Source organism: Pteropus medius, unplaced genomic scaffold (assembly GCF_902729225.1).
Source record: "Pteropus medius unplaced genomic scaffold, Ma_sr-lr_union100, whole genome shotgun sequence".
In the NCBI taxonomy this organism is placed as follows: Eukaryota; Metazoa; Chordata; class Mammalia; order Chiroptera; family Pteropodidae; genus Pteropus; species Pteropus medius.
The window spans coordinates 1,509,282-1,536,707 of record NW_024355990.1 but is presented as its reverse complement, the minus strand read 5'-3'; the positions used below and the strand labels follow the sequence as shown (position 1 = coordinate 1,536,707).

The 27,426-nt window shown below is 58.4% G+C and overlaps 1 protein-coding gene across 3 annotated transcripts in view; it reads left to right on the top strand.

Annotated features, from left to right (window-relative positions):
- The window catches only part of RPTOR (regulatory associated protein of MTOR complex 1), a 204,266-nt gene that overhangs the window by 46,976 nt on the left and 129,864 nt on the right, over positions 1–27,426 (top strand). For all 3 annotated transcript variants that reach the window (XM_039859512.1, XM_039859511.1, XM_039859510.1), the window contains exon 3: positions 6,337–6,419. In XM_039859512.1, coding sequence (XP_039715446.1) covers positions 6,337–6,419 — 83 coding nt within the window. The remainder of the gene's footprint in view (positions 1–6,336; positions 6,420–27,426) is intronic.

Here is a 27,426-nt window from a genome sequence, read left to right as displayed (position 1 = left end):
CCCCGCCCCCACCCCGGTCCCCCACGTAACAAGGTGCTGGCTGTTTCGTAGTGGTGACACTTGCCTCTGCCCAGAGAAGCAGGGGAGAGGCCGCTCTGTTTGGGGCCGACGTAAATGCCGTCACGGCAGCGCCAGAGCCGCCCTGCCAAGCATGGCGCACGCCTGGTGGGGGACACTGGTGTTCGGAAGCAGAGTAGTGGGGCAACGGTGGACGGGACGGGCACCATGGCCAAGGTCGTTCCATGCTGGCCGACGTGCCGTGCTTTGTGCGTGGGAAGGGCAGAGGCCATGCTGTGCCGGGAGGTCCTGCTTCAGCGAAGCGTCGCGAGGTGCCTGGCTTTGTCCCCTTGTTCCCACGAGCAGCATCTCCTTCCTGCCACACTCATGGGCACCGGCGCCCTGTGTAGAGGAGCTGCAAGGAGTGGTGACCGCCCTTCCCGTAGGTGGACTGTGCAGAGCACGGTCACAGGCGCCCTCACTCCGTTCTGACGGCAGACGTGGGGTCGAGAGGTCCGTCCAGCTGGTCAACACGTGTTTGTTGCGTGGGAACTTCGGGGTTGAACCCTGTGTGCTCAGCAGAAGCCGTGCTCCCTGCTGCGAGGTGCTTGTGCTCAGCTGGGGAGGTGTGGCTGGTGGCACCAGTGACACAGGAACTGCTGTGGGTGGGAGTCAGGACAGGCCACGTGGAGGGACAGGGCCCTGGAGGCGGAGAGGGGACGTGAGGAGGAGAAGCAGCTGGCAGTGCGGGCCGGGCTCCGGGTGACTCGCGGGGACACTGTGCCTTCAGCCGGCCCCTCTGCCCTCAGGCTCCAGGTTTAGAGCCCTGCTTCCTTTGTCCGGTGACAGTGGCCTGACGTGGTGGCATCCCCGACTCCCCTGTACTTCAGTGCTGGGTGCTCTGGCCGCTCCTCCATTCTATTGACAGTTCGTGTGACACAGCAGTGGGCCACGCGGGACTCAGTCTGTTTTGTGGACGTGGCAGCAAGGCTGCTGGGTGGTGAGGACAGAGCTGGATCGTAGAGAAGGGTCCCACCGCAAGATCCCCAGACCTGGGGAAGGCTGCGGTCAGCCACTAGCCAGAGCGTCTCTGTCACAGGCGGAGCAGCCGGGGTCTCCCAAGTCTGCCTGCGAGCTCAGGAAGATGAAATGCCTCGCACTGTGCACGCAGCTCATTATCAAATACGTGGAGGTGCTTTATGGCTCTTATAATAGAGCCATTAAAAGCCTTGTCTGATTTCAGAGGGGCCCTTTGCAGTTATGTATAGTCTCAGTAAAGAATCAGTCTCTCAAGGTTACACAGCTAATTAGTGGCAGAGTTCTGGAAAGCCGTACAGAGAAACGTGCCCTCGCTCTAGGAGGCAGGACTCCGTTAATACGTCAGTTAACAGATACTTATGAAACGGCCGCGGGATGTAAGCTGCAGAGAGCAGCGAGCTCTGCGTGGTTTTGACTTTGAACTTGTGGTGAAATGCAGCATGCAGGCCGAGACGCACGCTGGTGCACGCATGTGGGTCACACGCAGGTCAAGACAGCCTTACGGGGGCCCGGAGGCCCTGTCGTGTTGCGCGTCACCTGCAGCCCCTGCCCCCCAGGCCTCCACTCTGACAGCTTACGCTGTTTTGCTGCTTCTCGTCTTCTACACGAAGAAGCATAAGGAGGCTCTGCAGGGGCCGTGCCTGTCCTCATGGTGGGCTGACAGGGTTCAAGGTCACTGGGTCCTGCTGCCTGGGCCCTGCCCTCGTCAGGCCCCGCGGGAGCCCAGCCAGCAAGGGCGTCTCCACCGTGAGCCCCAGGCGCCGCAGTGTGAGCCGACCCGTCAGCCGTCGGCGGTGGAGCGCGGGCTCTTTTAAAGGGAAAACAGAAAAGTTGTGTGTGAGGAGGTGGGAAGTTAAAAAAAAAAAAAAGCTCCACTTCTCAGACTGGCCAAATGCCAGCACCCTCGGTGACTCTGTGACTGTGACCCAAGTCACTCAGCCAGCGCCTTGTCTGCGTCACGAGGTGGGTTGGACGAGGCTCCTGTGAGCGTGACGGAGCGCGTGATGGCAGCGGGGCTGCAGACAGGAACGTCCCTGAAAGGCTGACATTCCACGTGGCCACCAGTCACCGTCTACGGGTCCCCTGCCTCCGCCCACCCGCCCACCGCATTCATGAAACGTGAGCCCACGAAGCATCGGAAGCGTTTGGCCGAGAGACCTACAGTTTTAAGTTTACGTTCTGGCCGCTTCACCCCTCAGATGGGTGATGCTGGCAGCGGCGTCCGTCCGGGGCATCACACGGCGTCCTCAGGGGCGTCACGCGGCGTCCGTCGGGGGCATCACGCGGCGTCGTCGGGGGCGTCACTGGCGTTTGAGTTACTGCAGCACTGCGCGTGTTGCTTCGCTTGTCTCGCTCGGCCGTGTCCCGTTCCCCTCTCATTCCCCCCCCCAGTCCCGTCACATTCTCCGGGGGAACCGTAAGACTGATTGGCCGCGGGGACCCCCAGCAGCCTGGACGTGACCGCCTACCAAGTTGGCGACACCCGGTGATCGGCCAGTGGCTGTTCTCCCTGCTCGGGTGGCGGGTCAGCAACTTAAAACCAGGGCAGGCGGAGCAGGTGCTGCTGTCTGGCCGCTATGGCCACGGCTGAGGACATCCGGTGTCAGGGTGCTCAGGCAAGTGTGGCAGCACCCCCCGCACCCCGGCTCTGCACACTCCCCGGCTCTGCACACTTTCGAGACGGCCTCGTGTGAGCACGGGGTGGTGCGGCGTTGGGGGCCTGGGCGGTCCAGGGGGTGACATTCAAGGGGCCTCGCCCCAACCTGTGGGCCTTCGGCCCTCCCTCCCTCGTCGTGGCCCTGGCGAGAGCACGCGTGAGCATCGCCCGGTCAGCGTGGCTCCCCGACGGGCCTCGTATCTCTTTATGGAGGAAACCGTTTCCGGCCTCGTGACCACAGGTTGCAGCCAGTGCGGGCCACGAGGGCGCTGCACGGAGGTGGGGGCGCACGGACGCGGGCTCCGACCCCTTCTGCGTCCTCGGTTGGTCGCCGTGCGCCGGCACAGCTGCTGCTGGAGTCGCGTTGTCTGGTGAGGCTTCGCCTCCCTCTGCTGTGTTTCTGCGCTGAGCTGGCCCTTGACTTTCGCTTTCCGACCCTAATTCGTTCCTGTCTCTTTGCCAGTCTTGTGATTCAGATTACAGCACCGTTGACTGGGGTTGTTAAAATTCAAGGCTAACGCCTGATGCCCTGAGTCGTCGGTGGCGGCACTTTCCGCCCGGGTCTCCCCAGCTCGTCCTCGCAGCCCACTGCCCAGGCGCTTCCTGAGCAGTGGGCCCTGGTGCCCAGGGAGGGGCCTGGCGCCGCTGCTGTGGGGAGCCCCCGATGCCTTTGACGTCCCCACCATAGAGGTCTTCCTTGACTTCATAATCCTCGTTATTCTTTAAATCAAGGTAGCACACGCGTACCCTAAAAATCAAGTGGTAGTGAAAGGCGTATCGGGAGAACCCCCGCAGAGGGATCTCCTGGAGCCCTCTCTCATCTCGCTACGTGAACTTTTCTCCATAGTTACAAATTTGCTAGTTACTTCTATTTGCTAAATTTTCTGTGAACTAATGAGTTTGTTGTTTTTTTTACGTATATCCACTAGATCTGTCAGATGCTGTCAGTGATTTTTCTAGTGTTCCAGTCTATTAGTTCCCGTGGGACTCCTTGGTCTCTAGACCTGGTACATGGTCCCTCTGTCTCCCTCCGTCTCCCTCTGTCTCCTGACTCTCTTGTTTCCAGACCCTTCGTCACCTCCTGCAATGTGTTTCCCAGCAAAAGAGCGTGAGAGCAGATTTGTGAGTGTCACTTGTCTGAGGAGATCTCTGTGCCATCCCCAGACGTGAGTCGGTGGGACTCATTACCACGGAGTCTCCGGTGGCGTTGCTGTGTTCCGTCCAGCTTTCTCTGTCGTGGGGAAGCTGGGAGTTGTTCCTGTTCCTGGTCCCTCTGAGGACTCCCCTTTGTCTTTCACTCTCAGCGGTTCACCTGTGATGGGTCTGGGTGTGAATTTCCTTGCGTTAATCCTGTGTGCGCTTCACTGTGCGTTTGTGCCTCTCACCAGATCTGGAGGTTAGCGGGCCTCTGTCTTCAGTGCTTTTTGAGCTCCACACTTGTTTCTTGTTCCGAGACCCCAGTGACACAAACCTTAGACCTTCTGCTACCGTCCCCAGGTCCCTGAGGCTCCTCCCTCCGGAGCCATTCATTGCATTTCTGCAAGGTGGATCTTGGGTTCTGCCCAGGTGGGGCTGTGTGGCGGGCGGCCAGGGGCGGGAAGAGGTTAGCTGGCACATGTAGCCAGGTGCAGGGTGGCGTCTGGGAGACTTTGGGGGACTGGGGTGGAACAATCGGTGCGTGGAAAATGAGGAAGTGTCCTTGTGATACACCAGTGGGCTCAGCAGTGGGTGATGTTTCCATGGACACGCTCATGCACAGCACTGGGCACTTAATGGAAACGTGGCGTGTGGGAGAGGGGGTAGTCATCCTGTCCTCTGTAGGAGAAGGGTAGGTGCTGGTATCAGCAGTGAAAATAAAAAGTAGTGACGTCGGCATCTGGTGTAGGACAGCCTGGGGCAGGTGTCAGAAGCAACAGCTGGTGGCGTTGCAGGTGGCTGGGTGGGGCGGGGGCCGCTGTTGGGTTTCAAGCCTGTGATGCTGGCCGACCCCTTGAGCCCACTGAGTGAGTGAGTGTGTGGGTCTTGTATGTGTGCTACGGTACATGTGGAGTATTACAATGCGAGTGTGCAAGTGAGTGTGTGTGAGTATATCTGCGTGAATGTGCATGTCTGTGAGTGAGTGTGTGCTGCAGTGTGTGATGCGAGTGTGTGCAAGTGAGTGTGAGTGTGTGTGAGTATATGCGTGAGTGTGCATGTGCGTGAGTGAGTGTGTGCATGCGTGTGTGTGAGAGAGACTCCGAGTCTGAAGATGCGTGGGAAGCTCGCTGAGAGGAGTGTCGGACAGCCACACTCGGTGTGCTTGGGGACCCTCAGGGACCCCCGGTCGGACCTGTTTCTATAATTCTAGTCAGATGTCACTGGCCTTACCCTGCACTGCCGGCTGCAGTGACGGTGCAGAAGTGACGGGGTGAAGCTGCTGGTGCCTGAGCAGGGACAAAAGGCACTTCCACCTGAAGGACCCACAGGCGGCCCTGCGTGCTTGGCAGGCATCTTCTGGAGGAGGAACTAAGTGAGCCGTCACTTTAAGGAGAACAGCTGACAGTGTTTGTTGCCAGTGGTGGAAGTTGAGACTTCAGAAGCTCAGCGCACAGGTGTTTTGTAAATGCACAGTGACCATGGTACAGCATCACCTGTGGGTGACAGATGCAGTCGAAGTGGAAGATGGACCAAGGGGTTTTGATGTGACAGAGTTCGAGTTCATTGCTGTGGTTTCAGACTCCGCATCGCAAGTCATCTTAAGCTGTGGCTGAGTTTTGGTGCGGTAGCAAAGACGACGGCCACGCTCAGCCAAAGAGGCCGTTTAACATGCCAACGACGTGCATGTGTGGGGGGCGGGACTTTACTCGAATATGTCACCTGAAACCACAGATTGTGACGGGCGGATGCAAAAGCAGATGTGGAAGTTCAGCTGTCACGAACAAAACCAGATGTTAAAGAAACTGCAAAATGTAAAACGCTGCTGCTCATTAGTTTGGGGGTGAATAGTCTTTTTTTCCATAATGTTTATGTTCAAATAGAATGGCTTCGTTATTTCTTTTGAATGAATAAGGGAATATTTTTCAAAGTGCTCATCTTCATTTTCAGTACAGTAAATACTAAGACGCAGCCGCTGAAGCAGAGCTGTCTGAAGGGCACAGAGCTCCCGAGACAGGGTGGCTCTAGGAGCCACCCCCGAACCAGGCCGGCAAACCGCCAGCATGTGCACGTGAAACCAGGCATAGATGCACGCGACTTAAACACACCACCTCTGTCCCTGTGTCTCCTCCTGTGCACACGAGAGCTGCATGTGGCAGTGGGCAGCGGATCCGCGCTGCAGGTCACTCGGCGCGGTGCCTCTGTCGGACAGGCGCAGCCCGATGCAGAGCCCGGACAGGAGCCCGGGAGCCAACCAGCCCGCGTGTGGAAGGCCGCAGGTGCCGAGACACGGTGGGGAGGCCGGTCGCGGGCCCGTCGAGTCCAGCCCTTTTCTTGGGCATGGTGGAGGACCCCAGCAGCCCCCTTAGCCGGGGACAGCTGAACCTCAGCCCTGTTGTGTGGCCTGAGTCAGAGGTGATTTGAAGTGAGCTGTGTAAGAGGAAACTCGGACAGGGTCAGCAGAGGCGGGAACGCTCACTTAAAGGTCTCTCCTTCCGTTGCTTCCTCAGATCCTCTGTCGATGGGCCCACAGAAGGCTCTGGAAACCATCGGAGCGAACTTGCAGAAGCAGTACGAGAACTGGCAGCCGCGGGTAAGCCTCCTGTTCGCTGTTCTCTACGTTTCTTACAGCAGGACTCCCCGGCTCCTTTCAGACAGGCTTTGAATCCAGGCGAGAAGCATTTCCGACCCCCACGGCCTGGGACTCCGCGAGGGACGCCCCCCAACACCGCTGCCGCGTCCCCCCTTTCAGCCCCCGAGCGTGAAGCCCACGTGCGGCGTGAGCCCTGCTTTGGGTGATGTGTCATTTATTTTGCCCACGTCCTCTCCCTCTGCCCATCTTTAGAAAAGAAAAAGTAATTTTCATATTACTCTTAAGTCAAGCTTTTCATTCTACACAGGAAATGTATTTTCAGTAACTTTCCTGCAACTCAACTAGTGAGAGCTGTGTCTCCTGCCTTCCGTTTGCAAACAGTTGAGAAGCTAAGTGCTCAGTGTTCAAAAGATGACACCTATCATGTGCCTTGTCTTTGAACCAAAGGTAGAGCTCTTTACAGGAGCCAGTTACCAATTACTGTGTTTTTTTGTGGCTTACATCTTACAGTTTTTTTTTTTTTAATGAAAGAAAAGTGGCACGGAATATGATAACGGCGCCAAATTGCCTTTAAGATCCCGAGTTATTTGGAAACCACCCAAAGACATATTTCCTTTAGCTTTTCTCATTAACTGCTTTGAGGATTTAGTCATTTTAATAGAAACTTAGAAATTTGGGGTGTTTCTGCAGGTGCCTTTCTATTCGGCTTTGTGCGATGGGCAGGTTCTGGAATGATGCGAGGGGTCCGATGAGGAAGGCCGGTGGGCCGGCTGCCTGATGCCCCCCCACCCCCCCGCAAGTCTGCGCCTCGGGACAGCGGGCAGCTTGGAGGCCTGAGCGGAGACTTGGCTGCTCGGGCTCCATTCACGAGCCATTTACCAGCACAATCTGGAACTTAGGCCGCCTCCATGCATTATTTACATCCCAAGAGGAGGGGATAGCCTGACCGAGCTGCTTCCTGCCCAGAAGGACGCCCCGAGGTCTTCTCTGCCAGCTGTTGGGGTGGCCCCGTCAGGGAACACCTCCGTCCCAGGGTCCCAGGGGTCTTTGTGCTTGACAGCTTCCCACTTGTCAGGTCGATGATAACGGGCTGTTATTCCCCAGAGGCAGGGTCTTAGCAGGGATTCGATCGCTGCCTAGAGGACTTTCCCTTCCATCACACTGGTGCTTATCGATGGTTTATGTCAGAACTCAGAGCCTGCTTCTGAGGGTGCAGTGCACTGGGTGCTTAGATGAGGACGGGGCGTTCGATGGTGCATTTCTTTAAAAATAGCCGAGATGCCTGGGTTGTCAGGGGAAAATGCTCTTCAGGGGACTCCAGGATCTCACAGGCCAGACGGGCACTTCGGGGTGAGTGGGCAGCTCAGACCTTTCAGTCCGCCTGTGACAGCACACACAGGTGACCTCGGACGACATGACGGCACTGGCATGTGGAAGGCGGAGAACCGGCGCTGTCTGGATCTGGAAGAGCACCTTCCTGGCCGAGCTGCCTCTGACCATCCCCTGGGTCTGACTTGCACACATCTGCTTCGAAGTGAAGCGGCCAGACAGCTCGGGTCTTCCGGCTCCGCTGCGGGCAGCGGGTCTGCCGCCCCGACAGCTTCCTTCTCGGCGCCGTTGTGCGGGCGCACCTTCCGGAAGACGTTAATATTTCAAGGTAGCGCGTGTTTGCTCCGTTTGGTATGACTTACAGTTTTTTTGGAGTGCCGAGTTGATTCACTGCTGGCTTTATTATTAGTTTAGCCTGGTGTCAGCTGTTCACGCTCGCCGACAGTAAATGGAATCTTGTTAAGCAGGCTCTGTTATTATTTTTAACCTAAATTTCCGTCTGAGAGCATGCATTCCAGGGCCCCAGGAAGACGCGTTACCACGGGAGGCAGGTTACATGTAGGGACGTATCCTGCATGCAGAATCACACACAGGACCGAGAGATGGCCTTCCCGTGACGCGGGAGGGCTAACCCTGCTGCCGAGCAGCCTGTCAGGGCGCCGCCCCCGGGGACGCCGTCGTGAGTCTGAGGAAAGTTGTCAAAGTCAGTAGGACTTCACGAATGATCTGACGGCGAGATAGCTGGCAGGGCTGGTGCGGGAGAGCACGTCCCGTCTGCAGGGTGCCTGGGAAGAAGCGCGTGTGCCCCTGGCTGTGTAGACAGCGGGGCTGGAACGTGACGTCGGCTGCAGCCCAGGAAGAAGCGGCCGGTGCCGGCGGGCTGTGGTCTTCGCTGCGTTCCGGAAGCAAAACCGTGATGAATACCTATGACTTTCCTTTTTGAACGCCAAGACCACTGCGTCCATTAAGTATGATAAAAACGTTTAAAATATTGCTGCTACAAACTGTTGGTGAGACTCATCTGTTCCAGAAGGAGCCATGGTGACAGGTGTGGCGGGACACCCGACTGGCCTGCTGAGGGCCGGCGTCTGCGCCCCATGCACCGAGAGGAGACAGCCCGTGCCCTGGGGATACTTCTCTGCCCTTCATGACTGCAGGGGTCACGGGCGGGGACGGCGGCCCAGCATCCCACAGCCTGCTTCTCGGCGTGTGGCAGACCTCAGGCTGCCTCGTGGGTGTGGTGCCAACCACATGGGCCGAGGACGAGCGCAGACCCTTGTGGGCCAGGTGCCGGTCCTTAAGCGTGAGTCGGGGTCCCTGGAAACATGGCCGAGCTAAGCGCACGGCAGGGCGTTGTGCTCTGCAGGGCCCTTGAGTTTTCTGCAGTAACAGAGGGCGGGTGACATGCTGTCCCGATGAGGCAGTGAGACGTCACTAAGTTCCTAGACCTACGTGGCCACTGCCCGTACTTCTAGTTGTCTCGTTCCCCACGTCCTTGATTGCACGATTTACAAGGGTCGGGCAACTGGAAGAAAGGTCATTTTCGTACTGTTTGCGGGAACCGTCAGAAGCGCCCGCAGGCCTCCCGAGGGCGGGGATGGGCTGGGGGGTCGTGCTGTCCCCATCCCAGCTGGAAGTGCGGAGTCGGCCTCCGAACCCCCGCCTGCGCTGCGAGCACGGAGCTTTCCTCTTTTCTGGTGCTCGAAACTAAACATTTTGACAGAGGTGATTTGGGGTGGAGAAGGAATTTAGGGGGACCACGATGATGACTTTTTTCCTGAGGCTGCTGGCCCATGGGACCCAGGCCCGTGGAGCCCTTCTCTAAATAGTTTATCAGTTTGCCGCTGGTGAAGTCTTTCTTCCGGTTAAATCTAAGATTTTCCCTTGTTACCCTGTAGGCACGTAAGTTTGTGTTGCACGGGAGATGGACGGAGAAACGCCAGGCAAGGTTGCTGCGTGTTGCTGCTGAGCGTTCTGCAGTGAAACAAACTCACTCACTTCACCGTCAGCTTCGACTGACAGTTTCGTCGGGAGGTGGGAGGAGGATGCTACAGGGCTGAGCAGAGGCAGCCGGGACCCACCTTTCTCAGCCTTTCCCTCCCTCGCGGGGTCTGGCGGCTCGGCGCACCGTGTGGCTTCGGGTCTGGCCTTCCTCAGGTCGGAGTGCCATGCCCTGGGGCGGCGTGAAAGCCGATTTCTGTGGGGACACTCGTCGCTCGCCGTGGTGGGTGGGGAGACGGTGAAGCTGGCCGTGGGCAGGAGCCTGATGCCTCTGCTGCTGAGCCCATCTGCCCAGTGCGCGTCTGTGCGAGGGGACGCAGGGCGCCCTCCGTGTGCCGTCGTGGCGGGCCTTGCTGTAGGGGCGCCCACCCCCCGCCGCCTGCGAGCGACGGGGCGACGCATCCGGAGTCACACGTCCGGGGCAGCAGCCGCGGGTCCACACGGCCAGTCCCTGGGGATCTGCATGCAGCAACCGTGCGTGAGCTATGTTCACGCACCCTGCCTTGCGTCCATCGCGCCTCCTGCGTCTGTCTGTTGCGGTTGGTGGGCGGTCAAGGGAGGAGGCGGGCTTTGCTGTTAGCCGTGTCTTTCTGGGGGGACGTATGTCTGGTTTCTCAGCCAGGGCGCAGTAACTGTGGCATTTGATCTAAGGTCCTGCCGCCTCTCCCTTTGGGATCCATGGAGGGTCGTGTGCATGCCTTCCAGGGCGAGCGCAAGTGAATCGAAACTGATGATCGTACCCCCTGTGGGGGCCCCGGGAGGAGGGGCTGTCGAGGCCAGCTGACCGTGTCCCTCGTGTGCCCTCGCTCTGAGGCTTCTTTGGGGTCAGGCACAGAGCTGTTCAGGACTTTAAGGCTTACGTACAGCAGCTTGACGGCGGGTTTGTGCCTCCTTGGATGGCAGAGTCTGTTCCCCAGCCTCCTCCCCAAAATGGGGCTGACGGCTTGACCTGTCCCCCGAGATGACAGACCAAGCAGCCTGTTTGACGAGCTGCCGACATCTGGGACTGGCCGTTGGACCGTGGGCGCTGCGGACCGGGCTCCATCAGGCAAGGTTACCGCGTGGGGCTGTGGAGCAGCGCTGACCTGTGGGCGTCCTTCCTGAGGCTGTCACAGGGCTCGTGACCTGCACACAGGGGCGCCTGCCTCTTTGGGGCGGGAGTGGGCAGAGCAGCAGGCGCTAATGCCGAAAGCCCCCGCCTGCCTCGTCGGGATGCGTTTCACACTGGGTACAGCAGAGGCTGGAGGGGGAGTCAGAGGCGGGTGGTCCAGGAAGACACCAGCCTCGCCGTGGCGCTGTCCCCCCGGGAGTGCTGGGGAGGGCTGTGGGATGGGCCAGCCTGTGACCTTCGTTTGGTGTGGCACTTTAGGGCCTCAGTGCCAACCTTAGCTCTGGGTGGAAATGGCCCAGAAGGAGATGGGTGTGGCCTCCTGAGGCTGTCACCACAGCATCTGTGCCCGCTGTCCCCAGCTCCCCTCCTCTTGTCCCCAGTTCCCTTTCCTGTAGGCGCTAGGGTCGGGCTTCATCCGCCTCGTTTATGTCTTTGTGACAAACTGCAAATGAGGACTCATAGCCAGAGGCAGAGCTGCCGCGGGCAGGCTCAGGTCTGAGTCACTCAGAGTGTGCTGGGAGCCTTTGCCAGGCGTCACCACCTCTGCGAGGCCGTCCTCTCTGGTCCTCTCTGGTCCTCTCTGGTCCTCGGGGGCTAGCCGCTGTGCGTCGACAACTTCCCATAGCCGCTTCGTGCCCAGAACGTTGAGATTTACACCAGGACTCACGTTTCATTTACGTGTTTGCTTCGGCCTTAATCACGCCCCTCACGTCGTCCTCACCCCTCTCTGTCTCTGTCTGCAGCGCTCGGGGCGGGCCCTGGTTCATGCTCGGCCGCCCCGAGGCCCCTCCGGCCTGCCCTGCACCTTCTGTTTCACCCCATCCCCCAGCCCGAGCCGTCGGACGCGGCCTCCTGGATGTGGAGCCCAGACCCTGAAAACCAGCTCCCACGCAGCTCTCCCCACGAAGCCCGCCCCGCTGCGTTTCGCGGGAGTGTCGGGGCATCGCCGCCCTCTGCCATAGCCCAGCGGCTCGGAGACACGACCTGCAAATTCTTTTAAAACAACAAGCACTTTAGAAAAGGAGGGGGAGGGAAGCATGCAGGACGACGGGCCTGTCGTGTGGCCGCACGCTAGGCCCTCGGGCTGGTGGTGCTGCGAACCCGCCTCTCTGCATGGGCTCTTGCTCTCTGGGGGAGTGGGGTGGGCTTGTGAGAGTGCCCTGTGGGGTTTAAGTCACCCCGTTTTGAGCGGTGCTTTGGCCAGCATGGATTTCCAACCGCTGGTCACAGCTCAGGAGGGTTGCATTGTCAGGTGACTGTCTCACTGCTCCCCGTGTGTCAGTGATGGCAGAGCCTGGGTGTCCCCCGCTGGCAGGGGGTCTCACGGAGGGTGGAGGGGCGAGGTCAGGGCCTGGGAACCACAGAAAGGATGGGATGGCTGAATTCTGGCCCTGCTGCTTTCTAGAGATGCAGCTTTGGAGTCACTAGTTCACCCTTTAGGATTTGTAGATGCAGATGGGGGTCAGTGGGGAGGACGAGGCTGAGTGGCACGGTGGGAGGGCCCCAGCAGCCTGCGGGCAGCCCCTCCCCAGCGTCCAGCTGCCTGCCCGACGCCCGCATCCCCAGCCCGCCTCGTGAGCTGACCTACTTGAAGGATCGTATTTTTAGAGAAATCAGGGCCTAACTCCGTCCCTAACGAGCCTCCCAAGGTTAGTGCCTCTCGTCCTCGCCCTCTTTAAGCAGAGCGTCGTGTATGTGTGACAACTCGCAGACGAGGACCGAGTGCTGTCAGCGTGAAGACTAAACCCGTCGCCCCACGGTCTGGCCTTCCGGTCTCGTGTGCGGCGTTGGTGCCCTGAGCGAACCCGGAGGCCCGTGAGGGCGCGGGGGCGTGCCAGGGCGGGAGCGACGCCCGGGAAGGCTGGAGCTCGGTCGGGGAGCGAGCCCGTGGCCGCCTCAGCCATTGTCTGTGCGTTTGCCCCATGCTGCGTCTGTTAATTCTAGTCCCACAGACGTGCAGTTGCACAGATCATCCCAGAAACACACAAAGCATTTGTCACGGTGGGTTCAGAGTATCTGCAGAAGACGACTTTGACTTTTTACCCTAAAAAGTGTATACCTTGCATTTAAAAATCGTGGTTATTTATTACTTCCATAATGGGCAACCAATTTAAAATACTCATTCCCCACGTGTCACCTCAGCATGGAAATGGGTCTGTGAGGCACAAGGAGCCGCTTGGGACTTTGGCCTTCGGGCGGTGAAATCTGCCACTTCCCTCTCTCTCTCGCTCTGATTTCTGTGCCTGTGACGTGGCCAGCCAGAAGGGCCGTTCGGGGTTCCCTGCAGGTTGATGTAAGCCCTAGGGGCACGCCTTCCTGGCAGGCTGCCGCTCTCCAGTGGACCGGAAGCCATAGTGGGAGTCACTCAGGTCTGTCAGGGACAGCTGGTTCCGGGTCTGTGAGAACAGTGTGTGGACGCAAGGGTCAGTGCAGGGGGGTGCTGGCGCGAGCAGGCTGGGCCGGCCGGGGGGCTCTGCCCCTTCGCTTCGTCTCCCAGCGGCAGCATTAGGACAGCTGAACTTGCGGCATTTTAACCCGAGAGAGACGACAGATGACGAGAACAGGTCGTCGTACTGGAAGGAAAAGGGGTACACTGATCACAGCCTTCAAGAGAAAGAAAGGTGAACGTCTTGAAAAACCACACATCGGCCACGCTCAGCACCCTACAAGGTCCATGTGACAGTCGGACAGATGCAGCAGCCTAGCCTCGAAGAGCTTTCCCCCCAGAGGACAGAGTGACCTGTTACCTCACAGTGAAGCGGCACGGGGACCCGCCACAGTGGCCCGGCACTTGGGTGGCATGCACGGGCAGCGTGGACCCCCGCTGGCCGAGAGCCACAGGCGCGGAAGGGGCCTGACGCCGGCCCGCAGGTGGCCCTTGTTCAGTGACCGTCAGGTCTGGATCTGGCCTCCAGCTGGAGCGGGTGGCGGTTTTGCCTGTGACTTTGTGTCTTCATCCGTGTGCAGGGCCGTTGCTGTAAGACGTACCTGTAGGCAGTGGACGCTGTGCCTCGGGTGAGGAGAGCAGGTGACCGGGGTGGGCTTCACTTCACTGCTCTCCTCTCGGGAGGTGGCCGTCTCCGCAGACACGTCCGAACAGATCCCCACGCCCTCCCCAGAGTTGTAAGTGGCGAAAGCAGGAACACAGCCCTTGGGAGGAGAGCAGCCGATCGCTTAGAACGGGAGGGGTGACCTGTGCCACCACAATAGCCCTCAAGAAATTTCTTTGTTTTACAGAAACTGGCCTTTCATAAACGTGCTTAGTGGCGACTCTGAACAGCTTGTGTCAGCATTTTCCTGGGAGTCAGGAGGCCACTTAATCCCCACAAATGAATTAACCCTGTGACTTTGGATAAATCTCCAAAACTCATTTTAGTTTTAAAATGCTTCGGTTCTAAGGGGGGTTTGTTCCCGTGGATTTAATAAGATGAGAAAGCTGTGCTCTCGACCGGAGCCGGCCCGCCTTCGTGGGGTCTCACATCCTTGGGGTGTGTGGGATTTAGGAAACGGGGCTCACGCAGTTTCTCGGAGTGTTTTCGTCGTTTTGAAAACTCAAAGTCCCTTCGTTTGCACATTGCACAGCTCTGCTACGGCTTATTTTAATTCGAATACGTTTCTGTGTGTTTAGCTTCCAGGAATTCTTTACTTTCAAAGTTGAGGGAGAGGAGGGGGCGTTGACAGGGACTCTGGGTTCCAGCTGGCGTGCAGACCCTGCTAGGGGAGGGCCTTGGGCTGGTGGGCTCGCGTTGGACCGGAGACTACGTTGGTGGCAGAGGCGGGCCGCAGGAAACACAGGCTGCGGCTTTGCGAGGGATGCGGGGCCACAGCGAGGGTGTCTGCCCGGAGGGGAGGGAATCCAGACTTTCAGACCGCGGGACCTGACCCTTCTGTTCCTTGGCTCACAGTCTGGTCTGTGATGTCTCTGGTTTTGATGATCAGAGGGACAGAGTGCCCAGACCCCCAGGGCATTCGTATGGTTCAAATACTTGTGCGCTGATGGGGGCCCGAGGCTGGCCCCCCGCCCTGTCTGGAGATGCAGCCGGGGCGCGCGGCTCCGGGGCTGGCTCACCTGCTGCTTGGAGCAATTCCTTGTCTTGTAATTCAGCGTTTAGTTAACATAAGTACTGACGTTTCTGGGTTCAAATGTACCATCCTGCTATTTGCTTTATTTTTGTCTCACCTGTTCTTCGTTTCTTTTTTTCCCTGTCCTTGATTTCTTTTGTACTTTGTGGGTTTAAAAAGGGATCCCGTCTCCCCCTGCATGAGAGATGCTGCATTAAAGAACACGTAAGTGCTGCGTCAGCTTCGGCTGCTGTGCACGTGTGTCATAAGTGGGAGTTTAAAGCCTTAAAACACGTAACTGCCTCCTGCTGCGCCCACTTCCCCCGACCGGTGTCTCTGTCGCGTATCTTAGTTCTGCGTGTATTTTAAGCCCCACAGGACGGTGCTGCTGTTTCCGGCGGTCGACACTCACGCAGACCCATCCGATCGCTCACCTGGCAGCGCCCGCTACCCCTTCCTGTGTCTGTCCCTCTGTCCGTCCCTCCATCCAGGCTCACTCCCTCCAGCCTGGAAAATCTGACCCAGCGTTGCTTTTAGTGTGAGTCTGCTGGCAACAAATTTATCTAGTTTTTTTTCATCTGAAAATGTTTAAATGTCATCTCTATTTCGTTTCTCAAGAATATTTTTGCTGGGTATAGAATTCTGTAGCAATTTTTTTTTTCTTTTAATTTTTTTTTCAGTTTATAGGAGCTTAAAAGTGTTTTCCCTCATCTTGAGGCTTCAATCCTTTGCGTTAAAAAGTTGGCCGAGTCTTAAGATTGCTTCTCTGCCCACCCCCGGCTTACTGGCAAGCTTTTTCTTGGTTTCCGTCATTTCGCTGGAGCATTCTAGATGTGCTTTGCTTCGTGACTGTCCCGCTGGGTGCTTCTTGCCCCCGTGCCGTTCATTAGCATCACTGCAGATACCACTGCCATTCGTCTCTCCTCTCCCGGAGCCCCGATCAGACTACGGTGGACTTTTCCGCCATGTCCCATGTGCTTCTCACATTCTGTTTAATGGTGGTTTTTTTTTTTCTTTCTGCGCTCTTTGGATATTTTCCAGTGACCTATTTTATAGCTCTCAAATCCTCCTTTGTTTTGGTGTCCAATCGCTATTTAGCCAACGTACAAAATTCTTCATTTCTTTATATGTCGTAATTTCCATTTGATTCTTTATTAGGTCCTGGTCTCTGGTGACAATTTCCACCCTGTTATCTGTTGTCTTGAACTCTAGCTGTCAGCTCTAAGGTTACTGTTCTTTTCACTCGAACATCTCCGATGTTGGGATGTATGTGACAATGCTGACGTGTGTTGACGTAGTGGTCGTTGCTTGCGTGGGTGCCAACTCCATGGCATGGCTAGACAGCGGTCAGTGTCTCAGCCCAGCAGCCGTAAGGCCACTTGTGGAGGGAATTCGAGTCCTGATTGTGGATGACAGTGGCAGGATCCGGGCCCGTGGCTAGAAGAACCCAGAGACTGTCATGGTGATGTCACCGCACCCACACTTGTGACCCGCAGGGTGGTGCCGAGGGAGACATGGCCTCTGTGGCTCTGAGAGGCAAGCTGGCTCCTGCACGTAGGGGGAGGTGTGTCAGGGGCACCTGGACACGCACAGGTGTGGTTTCTCTGAGCATCCGGTACCAGGTCCACTTGCGGGAGGACGTCGTGTGACGGTGGCAGCCTTTTCTCCTTCGTGGCACGTAAAGCGATGGTGCATCTTACAATCTTTGACTCCTTACAGTCTCTGAAAATGCAGCGTCTGTTTCACACGTTTAAGGAGCAGGTTGGGGACAGAGTGGCTCTCCAGGGAGCGTTCAGGAATGCAGAGCCCTCGCAGTCTCCCTTAGGCCTCTCCACGTCCTGGCCACAGCCCACTGCCCGCTGTCTCGGTGTTCTGACCCCCTCCCCACAACGGGCAGTGCGAGCAGGCAGGTGCTCGGAGTGATGACGGGCTCCGAGTCGCCACACCTGTAGCAGGTGCAAGGAGATTCAGGCCACTGCCCGATGCCCCAAATCCAGTTCCCAGCCAGTCTCTCCGCCCCCGCTGCCCCACCCCGCACTGTCGCCAGCCGGCTCCCTGCCCTCTCACGGCTGCGGCGGCGACGTTCTTCCTGTCCCCGCCCCGCACGCCCGCTGCAGGCCCATCTTCCTCCAGTGTCGCTTTGGTCCTGTTCCTCCTCTGCTTAACAGCCCTGGAAGCAGACAGGACCACGTTCAGACCCCAGCCCCATCTGGGCTGCCCGCCCTGCCCGCGGTTTTATCGTCCGCCCCCGCCTCTCCCCTGCTGGCCTCGTCCGCCTTCAGTCCTCACTGCCTGACCTGTCTCCTGCTTCCTGTGGTCTGCACGCCGGCGCTGGGCTCTGGGCCCCAGGCCCCGGAGCGGGGCTAGAGAGGGTAGACGGTTGGGCTTGAGTGGAGCTGGGGACTAGGTGTGGCTGACTTGGCATGTGTTAAGATTGGGGGACCCTGGAAGGGACTTGTCTTCAGAGGCAGTGTTGGTCCTCAAGTCCTCAGCTGGACGGGTCAGGAGGGCCGAGTCATTCTGAGCCACAGCAGGAGGCAGATGGCACGTGCGGTCCAATGTCTCAGAGGCCGAGGGTCTCCTCTGTTCGGGTCCTGGCGGCGGGGCCGGGTGGGGGCTCCCGGCAAAGCCACCGAACGCCCGCCATCCGCCAGGTCACGTGGGGACGAGGAGAGGGGGGACGCTGAATTTCCAGGTCGGCTCGGAGGGCGGGCGTCGCCACCGCTGGAGCCGTGGCTGCTCCTGTTCTGCTCTTCCCGAGACGTGAGGGCGTCTCCACGAGGGGCGGGAGCCTTTCCCGTTAGTCTTAGAGCTGCTGTCGCCACCGTCACAGGCGTCCGTGTGCTGTGAGTCTTCCAGTGGGACTCGAGGACGGCGTAGGAGAATGCCCGTCGGCGGCGCCGCGGCACGCGTTCTGGCCCCCAGCACCGGTCCCTCGTTCTGTGGTTCAGAGCCAGTGGCTGTGCCCGTGTCGTGTGGCGTCTCGGCGCGAGCCTGGTGCTCTGCACGTCAGGGCTGCAGGGGCTCCCAGTCGGACACGGGCGTGAGGTGGACGCAAAGGTCCGTTCCGGTGTGAATTTTTTGTATTTCATGTGTTTTTATAAAATCTTAAAACTTAGAACTTCCTTTTTTATATGCTATTCCACACATTTTTCACAAGCAGGTTTCAGATGTGTCGTTTGCACAGAAGACGTGGAACGTTTGCTCACCCCAGATTTCCCTGATGCGCCTTCGGGTCAGTGCCCCCGGCCAGGGGGCCACTTTCCGCAGGGCGCCTGTCAGCTCGGTCGGTCGTGCCTGCTGCGGCCTTCACGTGCTCGCTCGCGCACCGCAGGTCTCTGTGTCCGCCCTTCTCACTGGACGCGGGCTTCGAGGGTCACCGTGTCCAGCAGTCCGCCCTCGTCCCACGAGCGGCGTGGCGTCGGGCGTGTGCCGGCATTTGTCTCCCATCCCCCCGATGCACATTCAGCTCGTTTCCCATCTGGGGCCGTTCTGTGATGCTGCCGTGCGCGTTCGTGTGGCCGTCCTGGTGTGGGCACAGGTTTTCAGTCCCCTGGAGTACACACCAGGAATGGGGTCGCAGTCGTGGGCCGTTGTGTTTCCTGCTGTGTTCTGTACGCAGCTCCACCCCGACAGAGACGAGTCATCTGCTCCTGTTTGCGGAGCCGGGCAGTGTGCAGAGAAATCTTATTTCCAGTTTCCTCCACGTACTCTGGAGACGTGAGACGTGAACAGAAATGAGCCAGGAGACGCCGTTGTTGAATGAATTCTCGCAGTGGGGCCCAGCATTGTTTTTCACGTGCCCTGGCAGTGGAGAGCGGATCAGGCCGCTGTGTTTATCGTGGAAGCTCGTGAATTATGCGCAGCTCAGAATATAATCAGGTCAATTGCTTTTATCCACGATTGGGCGTAAGGAGAAGGTGACTTGTGGCTTTAAACGTCTTCTGAGCCCCTCCCTGGCGACAGCCCCTCGTCTGGCAGAGCGAGCCCTTTCCTGACGGGGCTGTCCCAGAGTGGGACCGTGTGCACGCAAGCGTGTGCACGAGTGTGTGCTCCCAGGACCGTTGGCCGGCCATGGTCGGCTTGCCTGGTTTCGACCTTGTGCCCTCCCTGCCTGGGCCCGTGTGGCTTCTCCTGTTTCCACTGTAAAATCGGGAGAATGGAAATTTGGCTCTTTTTGGGTTTTGCCAGCACAAGTGATCCGTGGAGGCTGCTGGGCACATCTGGTGCAAAACGCAGCCCTGCTTCCAGGCTGTCCCGGGACAGGACCTGCTGGCCGCAGGGCACGCGCACCTTCACCCTCGTGGTGGTGGCTGCCGCTCTCGCTGTGCCCTGCACACTCCGCTCTCCTGCCCGCCGGCTCCGCTCTCTGGAGAGGCGGCGGGAGGCTCGGCCCCCTTTCTCTCCTGGTGATGAACAGTGCCGCTTCCAGTGCTGGGGTGGCCCGCCCAAGCTGCTGCCACTTCTCCCCCTCCCGCTCCGTCCCCTCCCCGCTGTCTCCTGAGAGGCACTGAGCAGAGCTCAGAATCCCTGGCCTGGTTAACGAGATGCGAGGGGCCGCGCCTCGCAGGAGCCTTGATGACAAGACCAGAGCATTTGTAATGATGTCGGCTGCCGACTCTGAGGTGCCTGGGATAAATTTATAGTGTTCATTTACTTCAGAAGAACCAGGAATTTTCCTTAGAAGCGGAAATGTGCTTTATAAATGTTAGGTCCAGAATATTGATGTAGTTTTAATCTCTATTGCTCTCCAAAAGGAACAAGAATTGTTTTTTTTTCCCTGAGCTATGGAGACTGCCTGGATTATTTTTCCTTCTGTCCTTCTGTGTTTTTACTGGTTTCTCCCTGTTTCCTATCCTCTCTTTCTTGGGCCATTAAAATATCTGAAAGGACGTTTCTGAAACACACTTGCCGTCGTTGACAGGGGCGTGGGCTCAGGCCAGCGCCCGTCCCCCAGACCCTCCCGGGCCCTGAGGGAGTGCCCGGGCTGCTGCACACCGGGGTCCAGCCTCCCGGGAGAGCCGAGGCGGCCCTGATGGTGACCGAGGCGTCCTGGCCAGAAATTTATTCCTTAAAAGCGGTAGAAGATATTAAAAACTGTGGGGAAATCTTTGTAGGAAATATGGAAGAGGTGTTGCTTGTCTCACAGCCCTCGAGACCGTGTATCATCTTTCTCTCCAGTCGGCCTGTCTCCGTGAATTCTGAGTCTGTCATGATGCCGTTCCCATCCCCAAGGGGCTCGTGGGAGTGAAGAGGGAGGAGGATGTGCTTTGTGTTTTCCGCGGTTCTCTCTAGAGAAGAGCTGTATTTTCTCTCTTTCAGTATGAAATATTGTTATTTGGTATTACCTAAAAAATTACCTTTCTCTGAATTTGGCTTGTGAAAATAGATTATTTTTCTCACTCTCCCCTCCTCTTGGTGTGGGCTCGAGAAGGCCTTGGTGCCCTCTTTACGGCCTGCCGGAGGCATCTGAGGGGGAGGTTAGAGGTGGTCTTAGCACAAGTTCCTGGGGCCTGCAAGAGAAATGAGAAAGTGTAGGGTCATCGTTGCGAGTGCAGGCGGGTCTGTCCCGGGTCAAATCCGAATACCTGCGCGGGAACGGCAAACGCGTGCACCACCTCTGCCGGGCGCGGCGCAACAAAACGTGACGGGCGTGTGCCACGCGTGCAGCACTCGGCTTGGTGCTGCGGCCGTGAAAGGCAGATGCTTCCTCCTCGCAACGAGCGCCATGTCCTGCGGGGAGCACACGGTGATCGACCGATGGGCTCACGCGTCCGCCATGACTCAAGTGTCCATCCTGTGTTTGTTGGGGCTGCACTGTGCTCAGACTCCGAGCAAAACCCAGCATGGTTCCTGCCACCGTGGAGCGTGGAGTCTGGGGGGGGGGTGGGGGGGCAGGTGGGAGTCACAGCGCCGTGCCCGGCACGGGGCAGACCAGGAGTGTGGGGACAGGGACCCGTGCACAAGCAGGGGCAGGGCTGTCTGACCGGAGGTCATGGGGGCCCGCTGTGGCCTGATCGGACGCTGCACAGGCCACCGTGTTCCCACACGCCCCGAGAAGGCTGGAGAGCCCGCCCGCGACCCCGTCCGTGTGCTCGGAGAAGCGGGAGGGGCCGTGGATGGCGCTGGCCCCGAGCCTTCCGTGCGGTCGGGCTGTCTCAGCAACCCGCGCGGGCAGGAATCGCCGTCTCCGCTTACCTTTCCCCGGCACCGGCCCCCAGGAGAGAGTCCGCTGTGTCCTCCGCAGCACACCTGGCCTCCCGCCGTGCCGGGCTGTGAGGCCTCCGAGGTGGCAGGCTCACTCGCCTTCACGGGGCAGGAGGAGAAGCAGCTCAGGGCGACCCCACAGGTGGCCGTGTCTGGGCTGGGAGCGCAGGGGCCAAGCCCGGCCTGGGCTGTGGGCGGCGGGCATCCCAGGCAGCTGGCCGGCCCAGGCCGGTCTGCTTGCGTCCTTGAGGACGGAGTTGAGAGAGAACTGGCCTGCCTGCCCCCCTGAAAGTCTCTCGGCCAGTGTCCTTTGTCTGCTCAGGCTGCTTTCAAGGCTGGTTTCTCTGGGCTATGTGACTGTGACGTTCTGAGGTGGTAGCTGAGATCAGGTCATTCATTCCGCATTCTGCGGATGTGGCCGTTCTGGGCCCGGCTTGCTCGTGGCGGACAGTGAGCGCTCTCCGTGGTTTTGTCCGTCATGCGCCCCACCCTTTGCTTGGCCGGGTCTTTCGGGGCCAAGATGGCAAGTTATCGACCAGTCGGAGAAACACACACTGTTTTGGGCTCCGTGGCAGGACCTGCTGTGTGCCGGCTGCGCTTCGGACGCGGGGTCGCCGACGTGACCCGGCAGGCCTCAACGGGGTGGGCGCCTGACGGCGAGCGTGGGAACGCGCAAACAGCAGTCGCCTGGCAGCTTTTTACTTGATTCCCATCAATGCCCCGATGTTCTGGACCAAGTTAGCCTTTCTGTGAGATCATCTTAATGGGAAAGTCCTCAAGGATCTACCGTTTTCCAAAGACGTGAATGCCTTGGGCAGAGTGACCTTCTGATGGGACTCTGAAGCCCGGGTAGACCGCGTGCCAGCGCCTGCCACGAAAGGAGCGGCAGGAGCCTCTGCGTTTCAGCAGGGGCCATTCTCAGCGCAGGTTTCGAAGGCCGAGCAGTTCCTGGGATCTTCCTCAGTGCAGCACCCGAGGGCTGCGGGGGGGGCGGGGGCGGGCCCTTTCTCGGGTGTCATCGGCGGTGAGCTCTGCCGAAGGGTGGCTGCTGAGCTGCACCCGTGAATTCCCAGGCCCTTTCCACTTCCTGCTTCTGCTGATGTCTGGCGTTTATCAGGTGCAGAGGTAAAGTTCTGTTACTCTCTAAGCTGTGAGGACCAGCTTCTGTCACCTGAGCTCCTACAGCGGACTTACTCTTTGCCCGAAGGCCCTTGAGAGGAGCTCACAGTGGGGCTCTCAGGCTCCCTCCCCGGGACCCTGACCACTCTGTACTCCTTATGGTTTCACACCGAGGCACGTGGGGCACGCGAGCTTTCCCTGGACGAGCTCTCAAGTGGACAAAAAAAGCCAGTGACACAGCATCAGAAAAGATGGCCCTCCCCATAGCCACGTGGATGAGCAGTCCTCTGCTGTGCGAACATGCCACGCGCATTGTAATGGGGTCTTTGTGTGCGTTTTATAGCTTTATAGTAAATACCTGAGTGCCTTTTCTCGTTTATTTTGAAAGAAAGAAAATGAAGAGTTTGGTGCTTCCTTTCACGTTTATATTTATTTTCCGTCTGACTTTTTGGCAACCTTCATTTCTTGCCATTTGTTTTCCTAACCCCTGGTCTTGGTGTCGCGTGTGGCAGAGTAGCTGCCTGGGGACCCGGGGCAGAGTGGGTCCTGCCATCTGGGGACAGCGGCTGTTCTTCATGTCTATCAGAGCCTTGGACACGATGGACGTGCTTTGAACAAACACGCCAAGTGCCGGTTTCAGCCCCTGCCCAGCGCGCTGTGAAGGACGAGTCGAGTACGGGGAAGGGGGAGGGGTTCCATCATCCTGACGGTGCCTCACACACCTCGGTGGCCCCGAGCCGCCTCCCGACTCCCTTGCAGCTAGGGCTGTGACTGGCACTTCGCAAGACGTGTCTGTGCAGGTTCCTGCGGGGGGAGGCGGACCGTGCACGAGCCACCCCAGCTGCCAGCTCAGGGTGACTTTCGGGGCTTTCCCAGGCACCAGGCGTTTCTCAGCTGCTGCCGGGCCCTTGGGTCCTGGTGCTGTCCATCCAGTCCCGAGGCTCCATCTGCGGTCCACTCCCCAGCCCTTCCAAGGGTCCTGCAGCCCGTGGGGCACTGGGGATGCCGTCCTGCAGGGTTTCTGCTGAACCCCGACCCTCCCCCTGGTCTGCCCCCGCCCCACCGTGCCCCCTCTTCTGTCTGCACCCGCCAGGCCTTCGTCTCTGCACCACGGGCCTTCCCGCTCTGCGGTCACCGCTCCCGCCCCTTCCCCCTTTTCCCCTGTCTTTTATATTTATTACGTTGGTATCTGGTTCTCCCCATCGGACGGAGCTCTGGGAGGGCAGGAGTGGTCTGCGTTGATTGTATATGGTCCTGGCACACAGTAGGTGTTCACTCATCACTGTCAGATTTGCCGAACCCTCATCTTGACTTTTAACCTGGATGATCTGGCCCCCCGCAGCTTCTCACACCTTTCTGATTACTCCTAAGCATAGCTCTTCGGGGTGGCCACCAGGCCTCCCGTCAGCTCGGCTGTGACAGGTCCAGACGGCGCTGGCCGTGGGTGGGAGGGCGGCCTGCCCGGGGCCCCGTGTGTGACCTCTGCTTGGCCACCCTGAACTTTTCTTCCCTGCTCTTTGGCTTTCATTTTTCAGAGCCCTGTCACCTTGGGCCTCGCCTGGCGTCTGCCCGCCTTGTCCCTTTCCTTTAGTGCCCCCTGCGAGGCCGTCTTCTGTCCAGTCTGCTCCGTATAGGCTCTGTGCTCCACGCGAGCCACTGGCTATGGCGAGGGCCTTCCTCCCTCCTGGCCCCCAGAGTCCCTGTGTCCCCTTGGCACAGTAGGAGGCTCCTAGTGCTGGTTAATAATCCCATTTACGGGATGAGTGTGTGTGTGTGTGTGTGTGAGCGTGCATGCTGAGGCGTCTGGCTTGACTCAGAGCCCTCTCTCATTATTGGTTTCTTCCTCCTCCTCCTGACACGTGATGTATTGCTTGCCCTCTGTGTCAGCAGAGAGCACTGTGACGAGGCAGCGATGTGTGTAGTGACTGCAGACAGGTTAGGATCCCTCTAGAAAAGGCATTTGGGAAATGGGGTGGGGAAGGGGCTTGCTAAAATTACGAAGGGATATTTTTAAAAGCCCTTAAAGGGACGGTGAGAGAAGCAGCCTTGCGCAGATTCGCGGTACGGTGACGCACAGCCCGGCACCGAGCAGTGAGCGCCCTTTCTCGGGTGCTCCATCTGCAGACTTCATTTTCTTTTCCAGCGTCTAGTTGTCTTTTTTTGTCCTTAGTCATTCCGTTTGGCTGTGGAATTACCTTCTCCCTTTTGAAATAGGTGCAGACAGTAGGGAAAGGAAGTTATAATGTGCATGGCGTGCTTGCGCACAAGACGAGACCGCAGGACTTGTGAAGGAGGCAGCTACTGTCATCGTGAGTTACTCAGCTGCAGCTGGCTGTCACAGCCGCTGCGGAAGCAGCACACTCCCCTGGCTAAGTTCCAGTCACTACTTCCATTGTACGTTGAACCTGTCGTTTCTTTTAAAAATACAGTAGATGGACTGATCTCTGAAACAAAGGCCCACATCACAGAATGCGGATTTGAGCAGGCATTTCCTGGCCTAGGTGGTCGGCTCAGATTCGGACACTGGAGGGGAAGAGCGGTGGCCTTGAGTGCACCCTTCACGCTGGCCCCTCACGGCTGGCCCCTCACCGTGCTTGAACGCAAGCCGGATCTGCCCCCCTGGTCCAGGGCGCAGGGCAGGTGTTCAGAACGGGGGTCACAGGTGTGTGGCAGCCCCGGCAGGCGGTCATAGGAGGAGGGACGTGGATCCTCCTTGGATCCAGCACTAAGTCTCGTGGACAGTGGCCCAGCACCTGGCCGGTTCCCATGTTTGAGTCATCGCTGTGTCCCGGTCCTTTGGTTCCGTGTGTGTTGGGGCGGGGGCAGCAAGACCTCGGTTCCCGGTGCAGCTGGAGGTCGGAGCTGTCTGTGCACGTGTCTGCTGTGTGACTTGCAAGCTTGGCCTCTTGTCGCTGAAAAGCAGCTCAGTGTCTTCTTAGAAACAGGCTAGGGCCATTTCGGGCTAGTCCTGTGGCTGCATTACCATCTCCCTATGCTCACTCTGGTAGGGTCGGGTTTGGCTGAGAATTACAGGGGAAAAAATAACAGCAGTGTAAGTAAAATTGGAGTTCACTCACCGGAGGTTATCCGGAAGTTGTCCTTCAGGGCTGCCGCGTGCTCTGTAACATCAGGGCCCTGACTTGCAGCAAGGATTCTAGTCTTGTGGTCACTTCGTTGCTCAGAATGACTGCCGGAGCTCCAGCCATTACGCGTGCACTTCACCCTGCCGGAAGAGGTGGGAAGGTCTCTCTCTTTACCTAAGGATGTTTCTTTAAAGTTCCGCTTAGCACTTTCACGGGGACCCTGGGAATATTGTCTGGGTGGCCCTGTGCCAACATGAAAAGTAGGGGTTCTGTTATTCAGGAGAGGGGTGGAGCCGTTACTGGAGAAAACTTGCAGTCTCTGGCACAGCGCTGTTCCCGTGATGCTGAGCGGAAACCTTGCCACCATGCCAGGCAGAGAATGACCCTGCTTTGGAATGTTTGCTGATCCCAAGTCGGTTCTGTTGCAGAGCATCTCAGGCGTGACCGGTGTGCACTGAGCGTGTGGGAACGAATGGGGACAGGCGCATGGGGTGCTCGCGGTGACCAGCTGTGCTCTGAGTTCGGGCCACCCCGGTGGCTGTGGGAGGGCAGGGGCCACACGGCGAGATGCGGGAGACTTGGCTGGTTCCAGGGACGTGGAAACTGGTGCCATGTGGAGGGGGAGGGGGCAACTTTCACTGTTTCTGACATAGGTCCCCACTGTAGACCGCTTGTGTTATGTTGCAGATTTGGGGAGGTCATCTGAGTCTGGGCTCCATCTATCCCCTGGCATTTCTGAGAGGGCTTCTTACGGGGAGGCTGGCAGCACGCTCCTAGATGAGGTGCTTGAGGGCTGGGCTTTCTCTGACCGCCGGCCAGCCGGTGGCCAGTTTCCCCAGAGCGGGACTCCCCGCCTTCATCTGGGCACTGGGGTGTGGGCAGGGTGCGCCCACTGGCAGCAGGGCCCCGCGTGGGGTTCTTCCTCACTGTACCTCATTTTACACACCTGGAAACGAGGGTAACGACAGTGTCCCCCCACGGGGTTGCCGCAAACACCAAAGGACATAATGTGCGTAAAACACACGTGTGAAGTGTTAGCTCAGTACAGCTGTGCGTAACAGCAGCTGACCGCGCACGCGGGCGTGGCCGCGGCCCCACGGATGGGCACGGCCGGAAGTTCCTGTCGCGATGCCGGCCTCACGTCAGTGCGGTGCGTCACCCACGTGTCCGGGCGCGGGTGTGCACAGCCCGCTGCGCTGCCCGGGGGTGCGGGTCGGCACACACGACCGTGCACGGGGCTCAGCACTCGCCGGTGAGAATAAACCCCTGTTGCCATTGGGGGAAGGAGGGCGAATCCTCGCTTCTGTCCTGGGTGCCTTTTTTTATCTTTACATTAATTTTCAAATTTATGTCGCCGGGTTTGCTTGTTTGGTGTTGGCGTTGTCAGGCCAACTTCGTGGCTGTGTGTGTGCTCGTGGTTCTCGGACTTATTTTGTTATTTAAAACTCGAAAATGACCAAGAAAATAGTCTGAGATTTACTGTTCTTCCATTTCCTCCTCACATGCGCGTGGTTTATAGTTTATCCATGTGATTTACGGTGAACGTGGTCAGGTGCCCAGCGTTGCTAACGACTGTGGAAGACAGACAGCCCGGCGACGCTCTGCGGACGCTCGCATCCAGGAGGAAAGCACGGAACGCGGACAACCTGCCTTCTTCCCCAAGAGGCTGCAGGCGGCCACGAGTGGAACGCTGTGCTGCAGAGTTCCGTTGATGCGATCATCTGTCTGAGAGTAACCCCAGTTTTTTTTCTGCGTGGTGAGTTCTAGTGGCCTTTGTTCCAGTTGCCCCAGAGCCTGGCAGCTGAAAGCAGCAGGCGCTGATTGGCTCCCAGTGCGCATAGTGAAAGCAGCGGGCGCTGATTGGCTCCCAGTGCACATAGTGAAAGCAGTGGGCGCTGATTGGCTCCCTTGCGCAGCTTGGCCACGCCCACTCGGCAGGTCCCCGCTGGTTTCTCCTGCAGTCATTGAGGCGGTCCAGTGGTCGAATCGGCTGGAGTTTTGCTCGTCACGCTTCTATTTGCATCACACTTGCACGTGGCCCGCTGGTCAAAGGAAGTCATGTGGCTGAGGAGCATTGTGGCGCGGACTGCACAGA